Source organism: Solanum stenotomum, chromosome 11, assembly GCF_019186545.1.
Source record: "Solanum stenotomum isolate F172 chromosome 11, ASM1918654v1, whole genome shotgun sequence".
In the NCBI taxonomy this organism is placed as follows: domain Eukaryota; kingdom Viridiplantae; phylum Streptophyta; class Magnoliopsida; order Solanales; family Solanaceae; genus Solanum; species Solanum stenotomum.
In genome coordinates this window covers 5,197,446-5,211,689 of record NC_064292.1, presented here as the reverse complement: position 1 = coordinate 5,211,689, position 14,244 = coordinate 5,197,446, and the positions used below count along the sequence as shown (strand labels likewise).

Below are 14,244 nucleotides of genomic sequence, written 5' to 3'. Positions count from 1 at the left end.
TTCTATAAATTATGTATTCAATCATAATATATAGAATTGTGACGAATACATTATATACCTATTTAAATTACTACAAACTAAAAAAGAAATACAATATTTTAAAATAAAAATACAAATGATGAGTAAAAGAAAAACAATTGACAAACAAAAATTAATATGAATACAATTGTGGTATGAATACAATTTTGTAACCTTCTTATTTGACTTTGTCTTTCTTCTTCTTCTTCTTCATCTACTATGTTCTTTTTTCCGATTTTTTTCCCGTCAAAACCGAATCTGAATCTGTATTCACTTGTGCATTAGTAACCCTATAAGCAAAATTCAAAATTATTAAATATGAATGTATAAAAAAATCAAACTATATATGATGTATGTGTGTTAATGTAGTTACTACAATCTACTAAATCTCAAATATGAAGACAAAATTTTTGATAATTTGAATTTCGAAATTATCAAAAATTAGAATGTATTAAATATCAAACAAAATAAACATACATATGAATTTCTAGATTCTCTAAAATCTGAAAAATTAAAAGAAAATCACAAAAAAAAAATTGAAAATCATAACTATTTGATGAATAACTAAACAAAATCACATATAAATTGAAAAATTCGACTGGAAATCCGTAATATATAGAATCGGTGATTTAAACATCAAATCAAAATAAATCAAAATGGATAATGAAAATTACCTTGCCAATCGAGAAATCTGCTTGAATTAATAAATAGATTTCATTTAACAATAAAGAAGATTTCTTGACGAAAAACAATTTAGCACCTTGAAGAAAGATAAACTTGAAACGTGAAAGGTGGGGAAGAAACGTGAAAAGTGAGAAAGAAACGTGAATGGAGTTGAAAAAAGGTTAATGTGTATTGGTTTAATTTTTTTTCCCTTAAACGGTTATTGATAGGACTCTTTCCATAAATAAAATTAATTTTAAATACTAAAATCTGAATACATATTATTTTATAAAAATATTGTCATTCTGCCATTTTAAATAAATATTTTAAAGTGTTGTTATTTTGACTAATTATGTTAGGTATCATGACTTAATTGCTATTTTTTCCAATAGAATAATAAAAAGAAATGAAAGAGCAATCTGATGCACTAAACTCTTGTTATGCACGTAGTTCATGAATGCTAGAAGAGATAGAGAAGAAAAACACCTAGTATCAACTTTGCCCAACAAGGCTTGAAGATATGAGAAAGAATCACCTAGTAATTTTGTGTATGGTGAAATTTCAAAAGTGAGAGCTCATGATTATCCACTTCATTAACCATTGTGTCACACCCCAGGATGCTGGATTGAGATGTTAATTTCTTTTAACAAACATGGTGTCTACGACTACTTATACACACCTCAATTAATTTCACGGAATACCAGCTACCTTCCACTAGCACATACTAATATATTTTCTTCATTTCCTAACAATCTTGAATATTTGCCACAACTATAACCATCAACAAACCAAAATTGAAACAAATATGGCAAACTACAAAATGGCAATCACAATAAAGCATAGTTTTTAAAACACATAACACATATTTCTTCCATAAACTTAAAGAGAAACTTACAGACAAGCAACTCACATACACACATGGACACATACACAAGACATCAAGTGCAGTTCCAGAAGGGAGAAAGTAAGATTACAGTATCAAGTTTCAACCTACAACCTCCCCTCTATTTATTCCCAACAGACAATAAAAGCAAAAGTTGAAGAAAAGACAGACATAAAATGCACCAAACTCTTGACAAAACTCTAGTCTCCCCACCATTGATGAGCAAACACACCACTTCTCCTTAGAGTTTTGAAAAGGCTCATGCAGTCCCCACAAAGAGCATTTTTGCAGTCTACAGCCGAGCAGCGAAGGAACAGCTCATCAACATGGCATATTGATCCAGTTTTGAATAGTTCTGCTAGAATATTTAGCTCTGCTGCTCTAGCATTCATCATGAGGACGACATAGTCTCCGTCTTCAACTGTTTCACTAAACCAACGAATGAAGTCGAATCCTTCATGATCTAGCGGTGCACCCAAATATTCGTCAGTGTCAACAAATGGCAAAGTAGCCTCTCCGGCGACAGCAAGTCCTGGATGATACACAAAGTTAATACCAGGATTCTTCACATATAAAGACAGTGCGGAGGTGTTATGATCAATGACGAAAACATTGAACAAGTGGCGAGGGATCGGATAATGAGGCTTGAATGTTCTTGCAAGAGTTGATTCTACAAATTCCCCTGCACCAACGTTGATATACACCAGTTTGTTCCTTGATGAGATGTTCATGAACTTGGGCAAGTATGAGATTTGTGTCTCAAACTGTCCAAGCTTCTTTTCCACGAGTGGCTCAAGGTGCTTCAAGTACGGCTTGTTGTTCACATTGGAAGGACAATTAGCAGGCAGCACAGAATGCACGAGAGATTCAACAATCTCTGATCGTTTCTTGAACATCACTAGAGTATACGTGCCAACCCCACATACGTGCACAACATCAGAACTCTTCAAGAACAACGAAACTGGGGTGGCAGACCTTATCAAGTTGCCTTTTATCAAGTTACCCGCGTAGAAACTACTAGAACCCACGAGCAAAACACCAGTGCCCCCTGGACGTAAGACACGCTCAATCTCAAGCACCATAAGAGCTGGAACAGTAACCTTATCAAGATCCCTCGAGAACACAAAATCGAAAGAATTATTCTCATGATCAAGCTCATACATAAATCTTCTCCATACAAGAGAGAAATACGGGCGTGCATCAACACCAACAGCACTCAAGAGTCCCAGTTCTCGCAGCACCAAAGCTGCATACAACGATTTCTTCCCAACACACAATGCATTAGCATTCAAATCCAAGAAATTCTTTTCCATTAGCTCCTTAAACACATTCTTGGTCAATTTTTCATCGTCGCGCTTCATCAAAGACGCCCCAAACAGTGGAATCTCCAATCCATAAACGGGTTTAAAGAACCCGGTCACATTCATATACTGGTTAGACCCAAAGTTCAAAGGGCATACACCAAAATTCAACATTATAGGTTCAGATTTCTGAATCATATGTGTCATTTGAACAAATGACACAACAATCATAACAGTAACAAACAAGAACCCTTTCAGAATCAAACGTTTCACTAATGAGCCATGAAGAAATTGCCATTTCAAAACCTTCATATCCATTTTTTTTTCTTTTAAGATTTCTAAACTTTAAAGCTCAAAACTTTCAAGATCTATAACAGCAAAGTGAAGTTTTCACAGAAGCTAAAAAGCTAAAAACAGGAGATTTAAGTCTAAAAACAACAAAATCAAACAGATTAACGAGTACAAAACCTGGATGAAGTGTGATTTCCACCCACCATTAATACCATTGTCATTTGAGATCTAAGCCATACCCTTTTCGGAACCCTTTTCCCCATTTCTTCAAACGGGTTCATACCCATCTCAAAACCCCAATTCATCACCCAAAATTGAGCTCGACCCACATCATATTTTCACATAAAAATCAAAATCTACATAATAAATTAGTCAAAAAATTCACTCAAGAACTGAAAAGGTGATCAAGATTTGTGAAAAAAGATTGAAACTTTGGGATCTGTGAATGAAAAAGAGTGAGTGTGAAGTGAAAGGATGAAAGATGCTATAAGGAAGCTGCTGAACTGTAGGAAAGTAAAGCTCTTTGTCGGTTATCCACTGCGTGTCAAATGGTGAGAGGATTGTGAAGTTGTTGTTAGGGAAGATAGGGTCCCAGTTAAGCTATTATTGAATTGGTTGGATTTACGTTTTATATGGGGTTTGTGTCATTTATCAAGGTGATTAGCGTGAGTAGTGCCGGCAAAATAAACGCGGTAACCCGTCCAACCCGTCTATATTTAATGAATTGGGTGAGTGATTTTTTATATGGATAAAATATAGTTGGATATCCATATTCAACTCATAAAAATATGAGTAAAATATGGATTAGCCAAATGAGTTAAGTTTCTAACTTTTATTCACTCAAAATTCATGATATTACCAAATATATTGTAATTTCTCTTCCTTTTTATGTTCTTCTATAAAACTAATTATTTTTTGCTATAATTGAAAATGTGAAGTCTTTGGCCCTCCAAAAATATCTATTTTAAATGTACATTTCTTTGTTAATTCTAATTATATTTTTTTTATTTATTTAATTTTATATTAGATAATAAATAATAGTGTAACATAAGCAAATCATGTACTAGTATTGACATTGCTTAAAGTGCATTAAGCATGTTTTAGGGTGTGTTTGCTATGAAGGAAAACATTTTCACCACTACCCTTGACCCCCGCACCCCCCAAAAAAAATTTAAGTTTATTTTTAAAAAATATTTTGAACTTCAAAATTTCATTTTTTCACCCCTACCCTCGACCCCCCCACCCACCCCACCCCCTACCGGCCCCCCTCCCCCCAAAAAAATAATTTTAAGTTTGTTTTTAAAGAATATTTTCAACTTCAAAATTTAATTTTTNCCCCCCCACCCCCCAAAAAAATTTAAGTTTGTTTTTTAAAAATATTTTCAATTTTAAAAATTATTTTCTACTCAGTAAAAATAAAATATATTTCTCAAAAACATTTTTCATTCATAAATAAAACACTAAAATCCTTTTCGAAAAATATTTTCTACTCACCAACCNTCTACTCACCAACCAAACATGAGAAAATAAGTCAAAAATCTACTTGTTTTCCGGGAAAACATTTTCTAGAAAAACATAAATTTATTTTATATTGAAAAGTAATAGGATTTTTTTTTTTTACTTTTATGATACAATAAAACTAAATGAAGCATTTTCAACATATTTCATCTAAAAAAATACTAAAATATTTTCTCCATGTTGAATTCTTAAGTAGAGTACTATTTACTCATGAAAATATGGGTATACTAGTATTTTACCCAACCCATTTGTTACCCAATCAATTTTTACCCATATCAAATATGGGCGATTGAATTATTACCCATTTTATGTTGATCCATTTTCAACCCGCCCGAATTTGACCCAACCCGCCCATTTGCCACCACTAAGCGTGAGGTATAATGTATAATAATAATCTCATGATAAACGATAGTATTAACTTATTTAATGTTTTGTTGGAGGTATTAGGTAGATACCCCTCCGTTATACTTTTGACACATTGATGTCACTATCGTCCAAAAACATGTAATAATAATAACATATGAAATTGGGTTGTCAAAAATTAAGATAGTCTTAAAAATATAACAATAATAACATATTTCAATATAATTTTAGGTAGGATCTAAGAAAAATAGTGTTTACACAATTTTATTTTTTCTTATAAAATTTTTGATAGATCATCGATCCAAATGAGTGTTTCAGTTGATTAAGCAGCTTTAGATAAAGAATATGAGGATGAGAAGTTTAATTTCTTTACAATGAGAATATCATTAACAAAAAAAAATCAGATCACTTTAAAAAATAATTATATGTAATCATAATAATACATGAAATTAATTTGTCATAATTTTAAATGATCTTAAAAAAATATTATAACAATATATATAATATAATTCTATAGGTAGAATCTAAGAAAATATAGTGTATATACAAAATTTAGTTTTTTTCTTATAAATTTTTTTGATAAATCATCGGTCCAGATAAATCATATAAAAAAGATAAGTATGTAAAATAAATAAAATAGCAGAGAGTTCATAATGAAAAAATAAAGAACAAACAATAAATAATACGATAATAGAAGCAAAAAAAAAAAGTGATAATACTAAGCTAGCGTTTGGCCATAGATTTTTAAATATTTTGGCAAATATTATTTGAGTGAAATTTCACTATGTGTTTGACCATAGTATTTGGGAAATATATTTCACTTTTTTAGAAAAATATGATTTATACCCATAAGTTTTAAAATCTATCTAAACTAACCATAAGTTTGTATTACAAGTCAATTGAATCTTCGTTGCAACAAATAACAAGTAGTGTCCATGACACTAGAGTAATGTGGTAATTTAGAGTGAGTGCAACAAGCATCATTTCATATATCGTGAAGTAGACAAAGCACATGACTTTGTTACCCTGAGTCAATTGTTCATCATTTGAGTCAACAATCATATCATCACTTTCATATTCACCGAATATTTCATCACTACTTTGATGTTCACGTAAAATATTATGTAATACAACACAAACAACTACTATAGAGGGTGTTTTTGTAAAAGATAAAAGTTTTGTGTAAAATTTCAAATTTCAAAAGATCCCAAATAATGAAATTTCGCTCAAATACTAGAAAAAACTAGTATTTGAATTTGGGATATTTGCCAAAAATATTTGCCAAATAATGACAAATTGTATGGACAAACACTATTTGCCAATTTTTTCCCCAAATATTATTTGGAAAATCTATGGCCAAACGGGAAGAGAACTAGATAACACTCAAATCTCAATTACTTGCTAACCTTTGATTTATCTTTTTATCTGAAATTATTTTCTCAATGAAAATTATAAATTTCATATCATATTTTGTCTAATCACTTTTATCGCAAATACTATATGAGCAATAATTAAAGAATTAACCCTATATATATTTTTTTAATCTAAAATCATCTACATAATGAATTATCAATTTGTCATATCATATCTTATCTAATCACATTATTACAGACACTATATGAGAAATAATTGGAGGACTAACCTTTAACTTCAATCTTCCATTTATATGTCTTTCTATTTAAAATTATCGTCTCAATAAATTATAAATACGACATATTATATCTTATCTAATCATTTTATCACGAACACTATTTGAACAATAATTGAAGGGATGGAAGCATGTGACACTGAAAGAGTTTGGACCGTTAATTTATTTAATTAGATCATGGTACATAAATAGTATGTCTACCACGTTGTGCATTTAATTTCGATCATTTTTCTAAGCATTTACCCACTTACCAGATTCAATATTTCTTATATAGCTAATTTTTTTATAGAAAAAATATTTCAAAAAAATTAAAAATACGATTGTCTTGAATGCTTGGATTATGAAAAATAAATAAGAACGGTACAAACCACATAACAAATGAAAAATAATATTTTCTACGATAACATATGTAGTGAAATTTCACTGAGTGAGGTTTAGGAAGAATAGGATATATGCAAATCTTATGAAGGTATAAAAATTATTTTCGAAAAATCTTCAATTTACGTATATCAAATCCAAATAAAAAAATAATAATAATAGTGAAGAAAACATGAGAAAAAAATTATTTTCTATCCCACCAAATATGGACATTCAATTGTTCTTTGGTAGTCATATGATATTATGATTAAGACCAACATGAGTTGTGGTGCAGTGGTGTGACTGCTTCATCCTTAACGAAATGTTTCGGTATGAAAAAATCTTGTTGGGAGCTTCACCCACGAATGGGCTTTGCAGAGCGCAATTCAAATTTAGTCGGAGCTCCAATGCGAACTCTGGACATTAAATGTGAAGCAAACAAAAAAGATATTATAATTACGAGTTACGACTTACTTCTCAATAATTTAAGAATTAAAATAAGGTGAATATTATTTTACTGTAATTTATTGCAATTGATGAAATATGTCCAATTTGTGACATGGAATCTACTCAATAATTTCTTTGGTGTTCCTGGATTAATATGTCAAAAATGATTTTCAGTCCCCAAGTCAAACTTGCAATGTATCTGTTTTTTTCTTCTCTTATTTTCTGAACGGTGGGTCCAGCTTAAATTAGATGTGTTCTTTTATTCCTGATCGAGCACGTGTCTATCTATTTGTTATAAAGGTAAGTTAGTGTTAAAATATAACGTGAGAAATATATTTAGCGTGAAATATAATAAAAAGTATATTTAAATTATTTTTAATAATACATGAATATATTTGGCCTTGTTCCATTTTATTTTGGAGGCTAAATCGTAAGTATTTTTTCCCCTCATGAATATCATCACTTAAAATTTTAATGCATATAACTTGCTTATAAATTTTTCTTTCACCTAAGTGCTTTATTTTTCTTGTTGTGTTTTAATTACTAAAGTTTTTGATCGAAAATTAAAGATGAATGATTTTATTAATTGAGGAGGAAAAAGAAGATAAGAGAGTGATTTGTCGAGAATCCTTCATTCAATGTGCAAAAATTAGTTGAGGAGTTACTGGGTGCTAATCAAATACTATAAAACAATCTTATATGAACTTGGTAAGAACAAAAAACAAAGAAAACGGTAGTAATCTTACTATATTCTTTTCCTTTTTTTTTGTGTGTTTTTTCACTAAAGTTTATTATAAGATCTATTATAGTATTGTATTGCTTATCTTCTGAATGTAAAAGGTGTTCTCCTTGACTAAAATTGCACTTTATTACTGAATTTTCTTTTAATATTCTGTCTTTCTTTTCAGGGTAAATTCTTAAGTCTAGGTATTCTAATTGCTTTAATGAATCTATTCTTGCTATTTTATCCTAACGGAATATCTATTTTATTAATAATTTTCCTTTGATATTGTATTCTGTTATTCGCGGCTTGGATATCACTATCGATGCTATGTAATTCCCACCTTAGAGCGCTTAACAATTTTGGGTTGACTAATGTTTGTCGATTTACTGAGTATAAGCCTCCGTGATTACAAAGTCTATCAGCTAAATCTCTTGTCTCTAATACATTTAAATATATACTTATTGCTTGTTGTAATTTTAACAATTCTAATTTTATTTGTATTTCTCAGTATAAATACCAATATCTTAGTCGTAGTTGTCTAGCAAAAGGATGTGTTTTCATATATTATGTCTGGATTTTAACTGTGTAATATATTTATATTCTAATCTAGATATTTTTTCTATTAGGTAATCTAACCTTCTATTGTCTTCTTTAGTCCGATTTAGCCACTTGTATTCGAAATATAAGCTATTCAACTCTCGTTTTGTTTCTAAATGTATTATAGTACTACATAGCGGTCTTCTCATTTAAATTATTACTTCCCAAAAACTTCTCGCTCTGATACCAAAATAATACAAAAACAAAATAATACAGAGAATACAGAAAATACAAAAACAAATACAGAAAATACAGAAAATACAGAAAATACAAAAATAAATACAGAAAATACAAAAATAATACAGAGAATACAGAAAATCACAGAACTAATACTTCACAGAACCAATACAGTGGAATAACAGAAATCGGCAAATACAGCAGAATAGCAAAAATTCAGATTTTTGTAAATCCTACTCAGTACTCCCTCTTACTCGTGTCTGGTCATGTTTATCTCACATATATCCTGTTTTTCCCTTTTTTAAAAATTTTTTTATGTTACTACCCCGTTCATCTCTTCCTTTTAACCTGTATTCTTAAAAACTTCTTCATTAACCCCATCCCATAGATGGCCAACAAGACGTCCTGTAATATTTGCGGACTTTTTTAATGCCTTAGAAACATCCTAGGAATTTACAGGTTAATCCATCGTTGTTATTAAAAAGTTAAAAGTCTAACCATATACTAAGGGTAGTGTTATACTACAAACATATTTACATATTAAAGCAAATATGATTTAAAACATACATACTTTACATATATTTTTAGGGAAAATTACAGGAAACATAAGAGACTTACATGACTTAGACGGAGAGAGGTTTCCCTTTCGGAAACCCCGACTGACTTTTACACACTTAAAACAAACTTTTTTACAAGTTGAATATTACAAGAGGGATTTTTAGGAATTTTTGGATTGAGTAGTGGAGATCATTTTTCTGAACATTGGGATGGGGAATATGTTGTGTTTTTCTCTTTCTGGTTCTTTTTTCTTTCTTTTCTTAAGTGTGGAGGAGTGTCTTTATATAGAGGTTGAGGGGGACTTAGCATAAAGCGTGGAGGAATCCTAATGGCCAAACGTGGCCGACGCACTAAGATAATATAATAAAAAGTAACGGCCTAAAATTGGCCAACGCTTTTACAAGATTAGCTTAAATAATTCATGCCGGGTACACATTTGGGCCCCATCGCACATGCATTATTTTCACTTCTCAAAACTTTTACACAAAATAAGACGCTTGCTTATAAGTTTTTCCTCCTTGGAGGATAGTGATAAAGTAAGCACTCACACGACAAATGTGGACATACCCACATGGCACACTTTTATTCCTACTTTAAATTTTTGTCTTGTTTTGCCTTGTTCTCCTTCTTCTTTCTTCAGTTCTTCAGGTATCAAGGTTGTGAAGAGCTTCGGAATCAAAACTCATTCCTGAATCATCATCTGCATTGGGATTTTGAGCATCTTGATAATATGAATGTTCTCGATAGTCTTCTTCTCCTGAACTGTTGGATCTGGTTATGTTATTATTATTATTTCTTGGACTAGTATTAGGTCTGTTTCGTTCTGTATCTGGTACTAGTCTGTCTCCGTTTGGATCTGGATTTGGTGGAGTAATTACATGTTTATCTTGTCCCTGTTGGAAAAACTGTTCTAAAGTCTTTTTTATTATGCTCTCTATTTTATCATTCTTTTTCTTTTTATGGAGCATACTCTTCTTTGTTGTTGTCTCTACCTGAATAAATGATCTGGTTAACCTTCGCCTGGATGAAGAACCTTCACCTTCACTTTTTGGCAAAATGACAGCCATAAACGGGTTTGATGTGTCTTTACCGACTACCGTTTGAACCGGACTAGCTGTATCTTTATTATCCGATACAGTGGATCTTTTTGCATTCGTTGGGGAATGCACACCCTGCTCATCCATTTTTTCAAGAGATGGAAAACTCCTTTTTGAGGTCTGTGTACTGGTATCAATCCTCTGAATGGAGTCTTTACCTTTGAGTGATTTTATCTGCTCCATTAGTTTAGTGTTCTCTTGGAGTAATGGTTCCACCCTTGCATTTAATCTTTTGAAGGCCTCGGTCATTGAAGAACAATGGTCACAAAAGATTATTTTGTCTGTGTCTTTTTGGATATTGTATTGAGGGGTCTTTAGGGGATTTTGTCTGAGGGCTGGAGAGATATAGTAATTTGAACCAAGTATCCCTCTTGCATAATCTAGTGCTTCAGTAAAATCATTAAAACCTTTTAAAAGAGGAGTTTTAACTCCATTTATAGACTCTACTACTTCTATCCATGTTTGAAAAATACCGTTAGTCTTACCATGTATTACCACATAATATTTAAATTTATTCTCTCTACTTTTGTCTGTAAAATATTGACATAAAGCATTTAATGAAGCTATAAAATATTTATTGTCTTTCTTATTATATGTCATCCATAGATTGTTTGCTAAGCATTTCTGAGGTTTGTTTAACACATATTCTGGCAATTGTCTAAAAGATAAATTCGAATTCGGATAACATATTAAATTATGCTTACCGAAGTACATACGATCCATCAAAAATAACATTTGGATAAATGGATATAGTATTCATAAAATTTAGCCATCTTCTCTTGCTACTAGCTTTTTGATTTATTTTTTGATGAAATTTAACTATGGCTTCACAGTCAGTTCGTACTAATATCTTATTTTTATTTAAAATATATAACTTAAAACTATTAAGACCATATATTATTGCTAAAACTTCAGCATCTATACTGCTCATATTTCCTTTCTCTTTATATTTTTCACTTTAATAAGCACAAATTTTTTCTTCTATCTTGTCGCTGTATTTATTGGGTCTAGCTTTTAACACAACTCCCCATCCTTGGAAACTACTATCGGTTTCAATTATTAAATAATCAGTTTCTAGTGGTATACTTAATTCTGGAANATTGAATAATTTTACTCACCAAAACTTAAAAGAAAAAAGAATAAATCATTTACTAATATTTTTCTTTTTATAAAAAAATTAATATTTTTCTTTTTATCTTCGTTAAAATTTGAATCTTTCAAACCTTATAATTCTTCCCCATTTTATCGACTACAAAAGGCAACCTTAACTTTGTCTAAGAATGACGAAATGAAATCATAGACTAACAAAGTTATGACAATAATACTAAAAATATAAGTCTTTTTTTATCGATCGACCAAATCAACATGTAATATTTACTTATCAATTAAATATATAAGACCAAAAACGATCGTATGAACTAAATTAAATTTAACAATTCTTTGATATACCACAATAAAAAAATATAACATGTACTATACAGACACGAGAGTTGAGACCATAGGTTATAGACTCCAACTTGTAGAAAATCAACTGTTTCTTACGTTTTTTATTCCCAAATTCAACGTTTAATTATATGATAAAAAAATTAAAAAATTTGCAGAGACAAGTAAAAGATGCCATTTTTCCCAATAAAAAAATAAGAAAACTGTATATTATAACTAATTTGCTACAGTATGAGAGAAAATAATAACATTTGTTTGTGGTCTGGTAGAAGATATTTAATGGTCTTGAATTAACCAACAAGGCCTTTTACTTTATCTATATTAATGGCTACAACAAGTTGTCACGTTTCAAACTTGTGAGTCGTAGATATCACTTGTATAAAATATTTTTTGTTTAAATTTCGAGAGTCAAATAAAATAAAATTAATTTAACATAATATTTTCATATGCCCTTAAGATATTTTATGGGGTCAAGTTTTATATGGTGATTTAATTTATAAATACTTATGTTATAGTTTTCAAATATATAATTGTATCTGAAAAAATTAAAAAATTACATATTCAAATTTATAACATTGCGAGCGCATTCGAACGATAACAAATGCAGGTTTCCTGGTTAAAATAAAATAAAAATAAAAATTGCCAATTCGATGGTCGAGTTGATTATTGAGTGTAGGAGATCTTCCGAATTAAAAAAAAAAGGGGATATCTTGGGTTCGATATCACTTGCATGTGTTTCTCGATTAAGCTCATCTCATAGAGCTTGCTTAATTAGTGCAATTTGATTTGTAGCTATTATACTGAAGAGGATTTAACTAGAGCGCAACTCAAAGAACATCGATTAGAAATTTCGATAAATATAATTAAAATTAAAAGAGTGACTTTATCATTCATACGATATCATATAAATTGCGACAGAAAGATTATTCTTATTTTGGTGTAGATCAATTCATCATGTCACTTCGACATTGCCAAAACCTAAACTAAAACATTAGAGAAACCTTTTTTTGGTCCCATAATTGTCACATTGCGGGTCATACGATAATAAAAGTATCTTAAGAAAAACACACTTTTTTCTTTGTTAATATTAAGTTTGTACCAATCATGACATGACCATCGACTAGGTACGTTCAACAAGATGCATTAACTACGAAAGAGTAACGTTACTAACGTATGATATTTTCGCGTATTATTTATTAGAGAGCACCTCGTGTATTGTTCGATTATATTTGATCAATAATTGAATCTCTTTAATATAAATAAAAATAAAATCTTTTATTTTTATAGCTAGACATCCAGTAATATAGTTTGATATATATAATTGCCATTTAAAAAAAAATAAAAGCTAGTCCAATAATTATCCAGGGTTCAAGTTTACCTAGGTTGCATATTTCTAAGGAAAAATTAAGTATAATTACACGATTTAAGATAACATAATTTTTAAAAAAATTTACCATTTGAATTAATTACAAAAATCCATTTTTCCTTTTCTCTCAACATCCGAATACATCAATTCACCTCTATAAGATACATTATAACGTTATTTGTGTACAATGTATCTGGTACAAATGTTATTGTCGATACATAACCCCAATTAGTTTAAATCTAAATCAGTATGAATTTGCTTTATAGTTATGTATATGATACGTAACTTATATAACTGATACATAACTATGTATCATTTTTTATGTATCGGACGAATGAGTAATATATCTGCAAATTTTGAAAAATTCTAGATTGTTGTAATTAGAGAAACTTTCGAAATAAGATTTAATTACCGCCCAAATCATTATGATTCCTGTACTTGGTTAGGCCCAATTCAAATTTTGAATTTTAGATTTTATGTTCCTCTTGGTTATACGTTACTCTCTCCGTTTTACAAAGAATGACCTGGTTTGACTTGACACGAAGTTTTAGAAAATAAAGAAGATTTTTGAATCTTGTGGTCCTAAATTAAAGTTATGTCAAATGTACTAAATTGCCCTTCAATCTTGTGACTTTAAACATGCCACGTGGAAAGTTGAAATTGAAATGTTACCAAAAAAGGAAAGAGATCATTCTTTTTTAAACAAACTAAAAAGGAAAGGAGGTCATTCTTTTTAAAACGGAGGAAGTATCATTTTGAATTAAGTTTATAAGGTAAAATTCAGGCCAAATCT

The 14,244-nt window shown here is 30.1% G+C and overlaps 1 protein-coding gene across 1 annotated transcript; it reads right to left on the bottom strand.

The window, feature by feature from the left end:
* Window positions 1–1,764: 1,764 nt before the first annotated feature.
* Window positions 1,765–3,183, bottom strand: LOC125844559 (uncharacterized). The gene has a single exon (XM_049523869.1). The coding sequence runs from the start codon at window positions 3,181–3,183 to the stop codon at window positions 1,765–1,767; it is 1,419 nt and encodes a 472-aa protein (XP_049379826.1).
* Window positions 3,184–14,244: the final 11,061 nt, after the last annotated feature.